At 23.4% G+C, this 11588-nt stretch overlaps 2 protein-coding genes across 2 annotated transcripts; both read left to right on the top strand.

The window, feature by feature from the left end:
- Positions 1–3130: 3130 nt before the first annotated feature.
- Positions 3131–6570, top strand: LOC112690651 (the record flags this gene model as incomplete). The annotated part of the gene is made up of 7 exons (XM_025564699.1): positions 3131–3200; positions 4013–4141; positions 5152–5241; positions 5342–5445; positions 5524–5716; positions 6022–6144; positions 6404–6570. Coding segments are annotated over 7 exons (876 nt in total), but the record flags the coding sequence as incomplete, so codon positions are not given.
- Positions 6571–6738: 168 nt separating this feature from the next.
- On the top strand, positions 6739–8154 carry LOC112690652. Its single transcript, XM_025564700.1, has 3 exons — positions 6739–6895; positions 6990–7156; positions 7894–8154. The coding sequence occupies exons 1-3, from the start codon at positions 6739–6741 to the stop codon at positions 8152–8154; spliced, it is 585 nt and encodes a 194-aa protein (XP_025420485.1).
- The last annotated feature ends 3434 nt before the right edge of the window (positions 8155–11588 follow it).

Genomic DNA, 11588 nt, shown 5'->3' with positions numbered 1-11588 from the left:
AGCTGAAAAAGACAAAATATACATTTAAATATGTACAAAAAAAAAAATGTTAAATATAGAAAAATATGCAATAAAAATATTCTGAATTCCAAAAAAAAAAATACATTTATGTTGTAAAAAATTAATGATATAGACAAAAATTATTTATTTATAACTAAATACTTAAAAAAAAATATATAGCTGGTTGGAATTTTGATATTATATTGAACTTTAAAATATAATTAAAATATATTTTTACAATATTTTTCAAATTAAATATGAAAAAATATGTGTTATATAATATCTGTTAACACAACTGCATTGAAACACCAATATTTTCTTAAGATTTTAAATTTTAAATGGTCGACGATTATTCAACTAAAGATTTTTATATCGAGAAAAAAAATCTTTTAACGTCAGGTTAGTGGTTTATCTTTACATAGATTAAGAAAGAAATAAATCAATTTTTTTTACATGTTATTAGTTATGTATAATATGCATATGAAAATCAACAAATATGCACTTTACCCCTAAAATTGACCAAATATGCAAAATATACATTTTTAAACTCCTATTTTCTAATTCACCCTTGTATAGCTCGGATTTCTAGTTTAGTCTGCTATAAATTAAAAACATAGAACAATATGCAACTCCCATAACTTCCGAGCCCTATTCATATTCACTCTACATTCTAATAGGAATACTCGTATTGTAAAGAAAAAATAAATCAGGTGTGTGTATTGATACACACGCATATATATATATATAATATATATGTATATGTTGTTAACACTTAGTGAAATTTACCATTTCATGAAATGAAAACTGCTTTTTCACACTTCGTAAAATACGAAAATATTTCACGAAATGTTCACTCTAATATGATATCATGTAATTATTTTCACAATTTAATCGTTTTCTTTGTGTGCGAAAATATATTTTATATTAATCATAGTTTCATAATCATTTTTGTTTGTTATATTTTGTAATATGGTATTTATATAATATTTAGTTTAGTTTTGATATAATTAATAATAGTTGTATGTAGGTAGTTAAACAATTTATAAGATAATTTAAATATTGTAAATTTTTATATTGTAATTATTAACAAATAATTTGAGAGGCCAAGATGACTTGGTTGATTTCCAGTCATTACCTGACGAAAAATATAAATGTATTTTAAACTACCAAGACCATTATGCAAAATGTATATCTGTATTTTCTCTTGAAAGTAAACAAGCGGCAGAAGTAACATTTAATTTATCTATAATTTTCCTAATTTTTAGTACAACGAAAGTTTTACAAAGTGATAACGGTAAAGAGTATATACATTTTGTAATTAACGAAATTAAGGAACTTTAGCGGGGGTATTTTATTGTACGCGGAAGACCAAAACATCCTCAGAGTTAGGAAAGTATTTAACGTAGAAATCAAGATGTTGAAAATATGCTTCGAGCATGGACGAAGAGTAATAAATCTAAAAAAAAATAGTCTGCAGGCTTGAAGTTTGAATTTTATTTGGAAAATTATATCCACAGAAGATTTTTATGATTTGTGTAAAACAAATCAGAAAATAGTATAAGGACTTTAAGCAGCGCATACAGGTAAAAAAAGCCAAAAAGCCACCGAAAAATGTTACAGGTACTTAATTATTTATTATACACAACAATATGACATAGGTTCATATTAAATAAATTAAATGTGTAGTACACGGAAAAAAAAATTACTAAAATTTTATAGTCATGGAAAATGTAATAAGAATCACTATTTTATAGGTTGAATGACTAAAACAGTATAGTTATTAAGACTATATAAAAATAGTTGGTTTCAATAGTAAATATTACTATATTTTATAGTTTTTTTTTTTCATATGTTTAAATCAACTATATTTTATAGCCCAAATAATTGAATACTATAGCAATAGATCAATTTGCTATAAAATATTTTAAGTCGAACTGTCGAAATATAATTCGGTGAAAACTAAACACGCGCGAGTCGCAAACACAAAAGTAAAATAAGGCACGAGGCAACACGCGCGGCATGAAATAAAAATTCTTAAGAATTTTGTCTCTTGCAAAACATATTATCAGCTAATGGATGGTGGTCACCATCACCCTTATGTCAGTAATTTATTTATCATACTTTGCGACACTTCTACAAGAAAGTTTGACGCTACGGCTCTCTAAATTTCAACGGATTCAAGTCAAAAAAAGTAAGTTTTTTACACTATATACTGAATATGTAGTATATTATTAATGTATACAGTTATTTTCGAGTTTTGTTCAAATTATTTAAATAAATATCGACTTATAGTTATATAGTTTATTAAATATAAATTAATTACCGAATTGTATAGGTCTATAATATCTTAGATACCTACCTACTTAAATCAGGAAACAATTTTTTAAAAGCAGTTAAATTTAAATTTTTAAATATTTATACTTAGTAGATGTAAAGTATACAATTTATGTCGTGTTTATCGTTGAAATTATACATGAAAAAATATTACTTTAAGGTTCTGAGTGGAGCGAAATATAAATATAGTTTTACTATATATGATGTTTATTTACTTAGATATTATTATTAATATTTTTTGTTAACACTTTTTCCTATAGAAATGCTTGCCTGAGAGTTTACATAAGTAACTTTTTGAATCAGAATATGCTCCTATATGGTACTTTTTGAAAGTAATTTTTGAAATTCTCAATAGTTTTTCCAAAATTTTCCAAAAAGGCCCTATAAAACTTTTTTTTATACAAACTTTATGTAAATTTAAATATAGATTAATAATAATATAAAAAAATATTTTTGTGAAAAGAAATTTTGAATATTTTAAATTTTCTCTAACACTTATTTCTCATCAAAAAATAAATTTTTTTGGTCTCGGATAATAGTAGAATATAAAGCTGATTGAACAAAAATTTAATTTTTTTTTTAATTAATGGCATTAAATTGTAATTTATGTAATAATTAATCTCTAAAAAACTACATTCAAAAATATTGATATACCGCCCAGAAATTATAAGGGTAGCACGGGACTTCTGAGCCATACTATATATAGATATTATTTATAAATTATAAGTTACTACCTATAAAAATAAATCGATTTAATATAATTTATTGAATAATTGTTACATTAGATACCTACTTAAATATGGATGAATTTATCAAAAACTGGTTAAATTATATTGGGTTTCAACATTTAGTGAATAAATTTGAAGGTAAAGTAAAAATATAATAAGAAAAGAACAGTTTAAAAAAAATATATATAAATATAAAACCATTATACTCAGTATGTTGTCTTCGCAATTAATATAATATAAGGCCATTTTATGACTGAATGTTGCTGTAATGAGCGAACAAAAGCAAATTAAAATAAAAATAAAAAAAATGACTGAATACAGATTAAAAATATCCATTTATTTGATTGATTTAGACCTTCTAATGTTTTAATCACTTTTGATGATATTATAATTTGATATATTTAACTTAGAAATTTGTAGGCAACGTGCGTTTTTTTTTAATGAAACTTTATTTTTCCAAAATATTTAAATAGTGGAATAAATATTCATCAAATAAATGATGAATCGATTTTTTAAAAACAATTTTTGTCAAACAAATATTTTTCAAAACTCAAGATCAATTTTGATATAAATTAACTGAATATTAAAAAAAAATTGTATTAAAATTTATTAAACGTAGGGAGTTAAATTTCATCATCAATGACAAAACATTTTAGTAATTTTTTTCAAATAAAATTAGAAGGTATAACTTATGATAACATTAGATTAATATGCTTTAAAGAGTATATATTACGAGTATATCCCCCAAAACATTTTTTTTTTTTAGATTTTATCTCTATTTATTTAGTTATTTTCTATTTTTCAAATTCAAGTTTTAACTAAATAAATAAATATTTGTTACATTATTAGTTTTATTTATTCAAAATCGATTTTATTTATCATACATTTATTTTTTGGTGATAAATAAACCATTTTAGGAGAGATACCTATGTATTATTATATGTTTTTAGAGGAAGAAATTAATAAAACAGTTTTGATGATATTAACTGATATAATGTTGAAAAATTTAATTCCCAAAATTGGTCAAACAGCCAAGTTTATTAATGAGTTGGAAAAAACTAAAAATAATACTAAGTTCAGTAAGTGTAAACCTATTATATTTATTTAATTTGATATCAATTATTAAATGTTTTTTTTTTTTACTTGCAATACTCAAAACAATTTTTTTTTTTAATTGTTTCCCAAAAATTGTATTTTGACTTAATTAGGAAGTTCAGTTAAAATAATGAAAAATTATTGATATTTGAGTCAATGATGAACATGACTGTTGTGACAGATGAAAAAGGTAATTAAAAAAAAAAAGATTAACATAAGTTTAGGTCAGTGTTGGTCTGGCTTGTGATTGAGCTCACTATTTAAATACACTATAATAAAGAACTACAACAAACATAATTAATTAAAATAAAAAAAATTATTAAATTAAAATGAATTATACCTACTTGAAAATATGTTCAGTATAACTAATATTAATATTTTAAAAACTTCTGAAATTTATCATTGCAATTACAGCCTGTGTTATCTACATTACTATTTACCAATGTTATTAATTAATTAAATAGTTTATATTCTTAAAGAAACAATTTAATTAAAATACTAAGTCAATTTTCTTAATTAATTCTTAAGTTAATAAATTATTAGTGATCTTTTAATTTAAACACTTGGTTACATCTTTTGCTAGTTACAGTAAAAATTTGAAAATGTATTAATTTAAAGAAAACTTAGGTATATTACTTGTTCAAATCAGTCAGTTTTTTATTTGATTTTGAATATTACTTTAAATTTTAAAATTTGACTGAGTACAAAAAGAGTATAAATTTAATGCAAATAACCAATAAAAAATATATTATATTGGTATGTAGGTGAAACATTTCAATTTAATATTTATTTATGTCAAGAAAAGGACCAATTTTTTGTGGTATTTTCAATGTTTAAATTTGGTGTTATGCTCCTTAATTATCAAAACAATTAGTACCTATAAAAAACCCTGGATAGCTAGGTGAGCCAGACTGACAATAAAATTATAGTAGGTACCTAATTAAAATATATTTTGTACATTATAACACAATTAAAATCAAATTATATTATATAGATGTATCATATTACAATGTAATCGCAGAGCCATTTCAAAATAATGCAATTGATACTTTAAATACTATTCAACAAGATACTAATCAGTCAGGTATAACATAATTTATTAACAATCACTTATTTGATAAACACTTGGTTTTATAGAAATAAAATCGTATATAATTGTATATTAATTATATCATAATATATAGATAAGCCGCAACCTAAGAAGTTTATTTCAGACATTTTTGAAAATTTATCAACGACTAGAGCAGAGTCTGAAGTTTCTAATGTTGATAATCCACCAACCATCGATGTGAATTCGAGTAATAGTAAAAGTTATTTGCAAATTATTCAAAAATTCTATATGATAATGAAAATAAATTAAATTATAGATCATTTTATTAAAAAAAAAACATTGGAGCAATACCAAGATGGCCTCCTTATACTACAACACTTCAATTCATATGGGTCATTAAATTCAAAAATGAGAAACCGACTTTGTGGAGTATTAATAAAAGATGAACTTTTTAAAACTAAAGGTGCAAATAAAATTGAGAAGACACAATTTTCGAAAATTGCAAATGGTAGATATTCGTAACATTACATATAGGTATTTTGACATTTAAAGAATGATGAATGTGGGTTATAACATATATATCATTAAAAATTAATCATTATAAACAAAATATATTAGGCACTGTAAAAACATTTAAAATTATTTTATATCTAAGATGTTTTTTAATTTATTTTATTTTCAACTCTACAACTATAACTCTATAAAGCAACTTATTTTTAATAATGTAGTAGGTAAATATTGTATAAGTTTTATACTATGTATATGGTTTGTTAAAAACTATAATAAATAAAAAGGGGTTTTCATACTCGATAGGTATAGAAGAATTCTTTCCTTCAGAAAACAAATACATCTATTTCATACCTTATTATAAAGAAGGTAATAAAGTGAGTCCTAATCGAAGAAAATTGTATGACAAATATTGCAATTTAAAAAAAAGAGATAAAGAAAATACAAAATAATAAAAGTAATAAAAAACACAATAAAGACAATGAAATTTTTATTAATGAAGAAGGTATCTATTAATTATTTTTAATTTTTTATTTATAATAAAATATGATTCTTATAATGTGAAATTGACATTAGAATTAGATATTTATTATAATATTAATTTGTAATTCTTATTTATTAATACTTATTGCATACTTATATTAAATAGATATTTTAGATTCAATAAATTGGCTAAAACATAAAATAGAACCAGAAATAATTTTACACCAGTTATGGGCTGAAACTGCTCATTACAGAAATACTAAGCTAATCAACGAAAATGCTATTCAAAAATATCCAGCATTAAAAAAGGCAACAGGTCACATACTTGTAAGTTTAGTCACACAAACTACAAAAGGTGTCCTTATGCCATAATAGATTTAAAAAAATGTTTGAATTGCAGTATATTTAATTAATATTAAAATATAAATAAATAAATTTATTGCTTTCAAATATATATTTTTTAAATCTTAATAATAAAATAAAATTTTTTTTTTCAAATAAATAATTAGAAATATACACAATGATTTTTCTTAGATTGATATGGATTTTTCTCACTTATTTCCAATGAAAGACCAATATCTTTTACAAAAATTTGTTGTATTTAAAAATAAATTAAAAACATATTTTAAAGGACAATCAAATTTAAATGTGTTTGAACAAAACATAATTAAAAAAATTATATCACCTGCTAAATTAGGCAAGTTGTTTAACTGTTAACATAACATTACTAATAAAAATAAAATTGAAGTTGGTAAACAGAAAGGTTGGTACTTATCTGTAATTTGTTTTAGGTGATGATGATTTAGCAATTATTCAAATTCTTTCATACCTATTTAAACCAGTGAATATTAAAATTCCAAAGAAGACTGCCAATGAGGACAATCAAAAAACCATTAAATATTGTATGCTGAAACCATCAAAATTAGAACAAGCTAGTGCTGTGATAGTCAATATCAAAGTAAGTTTTAAATATTTTATTTTGTATTTATCTAATATTTTGTCTCAAAATTAAAATATTTCTTATAGGTACACAAGTATTTATAGGTAGTTTTAATAAAACAACAGAAAACATAAAATCTCAATACCTAATGCTTAACATTTAAAACATAAAATAACACTAAAATATAAATTAAGTAGATACACTTACACTATACACTCAAGTTATAACTAGTATAAGCCATCATTTCTCAGACTATTTATTTACATTGTTAAATTAATAATTATTTAGTTTGTAATCTAATAGCTGTTGTAAACATTTTATTAAATGATACCAATACCACAGAATAGATACCTCATCTAAATGATATCTTTGATGTGCTTTCTTATCATTAATAAATTCTAAAATTCAAATATCTAATTCAGTTTAGTGACGGGAATAATCAAGTGAAAACACTCAAAATGCTCCATTGTTTGATTTAATCAATTATCTCGATTGTTTTGAAAGCAATTGAATGATTATCTCGGTATTGAAATAAATTAACAGAGTAATTTTTCGAGTGAATCACTCGATTGTAACATCTTGATATTCTTAATCTTTCGTTTATCAAAAATTTCACCGATGTTCCCATCACTATAATATAGTATAATATATATATATACCTAATATTATTAGGTCTATTTTATTAACACTTTATGGTGTAACTATATTATTAAAGTACTAAATACGGAATTAATTTAAAATTGCTTATTTCACAGAATAGTAATGACATCAAGACAACCCATGAACAAAAAGTGAATAGAGCATTTATTAATAATTTAACTGTTCAACCATATATCGCCATCGTGGGGAATATTGAAGATGCTAGTAGTGTATTGAACTACTATACTGTAATTGACAAAATCGAAACACCAATTAAGGCGTTAGATATTTGTTTTAAATCATTCCATGCATTAAATTTAAACTATCCTCCAGAAGCTGAGCAGGTTCGGTGGTTTATTCAGGATTATTTTTTTTGAAATAGCAAATGTTCATAAAAAAAAATTTGTGGCTGTTCAAACTTTAATTAAAGATTTGCAATAGCAGTTTCCAATTTCAATTAAATATAGGTAGGTACTTTTGTTAATAGCAATCCTGTATAAATAAATAGTTTAAATAATTTGTAATACTATTAGTAATTATTATTATAAGTAATATTTATGTTCTTGTGCCCTTAGGTACCTATCTACAATCTTTCTTTATTATGTAAATATTTTTAAATTTTGTCATCTATATTATATACCAAATTTGATAATTTATAATAATTATTTTTAATATCTTATTGTTATGATGGTTAACTGTTTTTTATGTTCTTATGAGGTCGAATGCCTAAATCATTTGTTTCATTTGTTTAGTCATTTTAATATATCATGATTTAAAAACAATAGAAACATTTAATTGTCCATATCAGAACTGTTTACGTATTTTTAATAATATTGATACCTATAAAAGACACCTTAATCAACATGACTTAAATTCTAAATCCACAAAAGACATACCTAATAAAAATTTTCAATCTGTAAATAATAATCTATTTGAACAAACAATAAACTGTGTACCGTCTTCTGATAATGATACAAATTTAAGTTTAAGTACTATAGATGATAATAAACAAAATCATAATTTTCCTAAATCTGATGATTTAAAAAATTTACAATCATTAGCTTTAAGTATGATTTGTAAATGGTATAGTGACACAGTTATTCCCCGAAATAAAATTGATATTCTAATTAATGATATCCAAGATTTTGTCGATTCAATTGTTTTAGTTTTTTAGTACTAAAATCAATAAATGTATTTGTAATTGTAAGGATTCTAATGCGAAAGATGAATTATTAGTAGTTCTTAGCGAAATGAAAATTTTGTCAGATCCATTTGTTAGCATGAAAACTAAATATATGAGATTTAAAACACTCCATGATCTAGGAGTATTATTTCAACCAAAGGAAATAGTTATTGGGTACCGATTAGGAGATAGATTAGTTATTGGTAGAGTTGCAGTAAATCATGAGGAAATTAAATTATGTTTAACGCCACTTAGAGATATTTTAAAAAAAAGTTCTAGAACACTCAAATTTATTAGATGTAATAATAAAATACACAGAAAATATGTCTACCAGTAAATTTATGTACAACTTTATGCAATCCAAACAATGGCAATTGAAATGTCAAAATAAATTTCCAAATAAAACAATTTTCCCTTTATTTTTATACTATGATGATTTTGAAGTTAACAACCCACTAGGTTCCCATGCTGGTTCACAAAAGTTAGGTGCAGTATACATGTCATTAGCATGTTTGTCTCCTGAGTTATCTTCATCATTAGACAATATATTTTTATTATCACTTTTTAAAACCAGCGACAAAATTTTTTAAATACTTCTATAGTCGGATAGTTATTGTTTTTAGTAAATTATAATAATTTCAATTATAATTGAAATAAAATAGATACATTTTTGATTAAAAAAATACAAGTAGTAAGAGAGAATACAGATGAAGACAATTCCAAAACAGAAAAAAACTCTTCATCTCCTGTAAATACCTCGTCAAGTTTTAAAGATAAATCAGAAAGATCTACTATTTTTTGAGTTATGGGAATCAATCTATTTATTTTTAATACCGACATAAATATTTTCAGTCAAAAATGACTAAATTTCCAATTAACCATTGACTACTTTTATTTTTATATCATAATAATAAGGACATAATTTCCGAATTAATTTATTTAGAAACGCATGGTATTTTTATTACTTCAAATAATAAAGTTCACCACATTTACTTCTCCTTAGGTTTAATTATTGGAGATAACTTAGGGTTACATTCAATATTAGGATTCACGGAAAGTTTTGTTGCTAACTATCCTTGTAGATTTTGTAAGACTGAAAAAATCGTATGTCATACACAAATATCACGAGTAGATACAAATTTTAGAACTATAACAAAATTATACTGACGATCTCATTAAAAATGATGTATCATTAACTGGAATAAAAGAACCTTGTGTGTGGAATTGATTAATTCATTTCATGTTACAGATAACTATAGTGTTGATGTTATGCATGATATGTTAGAAGGTGTATGCAACTACGATGTTGGTTTGATGTAAAAGAATGATTTTTGGTTTGAAATACTTTTCATTTAATACATTAAATAATAGAATCGAATTATTTGACTATGACCCAATTGATATTCAAAATAGACCAACTTTGATTTCTAGTGAAACTTTGAAAGTTAAAGCAATACTAAAAATGTTAGCAAGTGAAATGCTTTGTTTTGTTAAAAATTTAGGACTAATGATAGGTGATTTGGTTCCTAGAAATTCTGAAATTTGGATAGTATACATTATTCTCGATAATATTTTAAATATAATATTATCGAAGTGTATTACATTTGAAGATTCATTTATAATTGAAAATTTAATCACAGAACACCATGAAACGTACCTAAAAATATTTCGTAATAAAAATTTAAAGCCAAAGCACTACCATATGGTCCATTATCCATTAATACTACGAAAATCTGAACCATTACCATTACATTGGTGAATGCGTTTTGAAGGTAAACATAAAGAACTAAAAACAACTGCTAATTCGACAACTTCTAGAAAAAATATTGTAAAAACATTGTCCCCAAAACAACAATTAAGACTTTCATACAGATTATTATCCCCCAAAATTGATTTGATACAACTCCAATAGAAATAGGACCAGCAATTAAATTAAGTTAATTGGAAATTGACTTATATAATGAGTATTCAGGTCCTTATGATTTAAATAACCACGACGTTACATTTTTTGTTTCATGGGTAAAAATTAATGGCCTTTTATATAACTCCAAGAATATGTCCGTTATTATAAAGGTATGTGATGAAAACAACGATATGTTACTATTATTTGGGTTTATTAAAAGTATTTCCATTGTCAAAAACGAACCATTTATTATATATGTTTTATATAAAACCATTTTTTATGATGAACATTTTGGAGCATTTAAAGTAATATTGACCAACAAGTTAAATTTTATAAAACTTAAAGACATAGAAAACAGTTTTCCTGTTCTCCATAAAAACATTAACAATGGAAATACATTGATAAAATGTAAATAACCAAATTGTTTTTTATTGTACTACCTATATTATATTTATGTTACTTATATTTTTGTCGCTAAGTCTACACAATGTAATAACTAGTATGATGTTTAAAAACAATATTATTAAAAAGCTGTCCTAATTATTTTAAATATTAATTTTATACATTTTTTTTTTTAAATTATTTATTGTAAAAAAATCTATACTATTTGTTTAATAAGAATGCACCACGTCCCACATGGCAAGACACCAAGATGAAACTTGGAACAATTACGAGTAAATACTTCACCACTTACAATTAATTATTATTAAATTTGTTATATGACA

Source organism: Sipha flava, unplaced genomic scaffold (genome assembly GCF_003268045.1).
Source record: "Sipha flava isolate LNK unplaced genomic scaffold, YSA_version1 51496_pilon_pilon, whole genome shotgun sequence".
NCBI classification, from domain to species: domain Eukaryota; kingdom Metazoa; phylum Arthropoda; class Insecta; order Hemiptera; family Aphididae; genus Sipha; species Sipha flava.
This window is presented reverse-complemented; position numbering and strand designations above follow the sequence as displayed.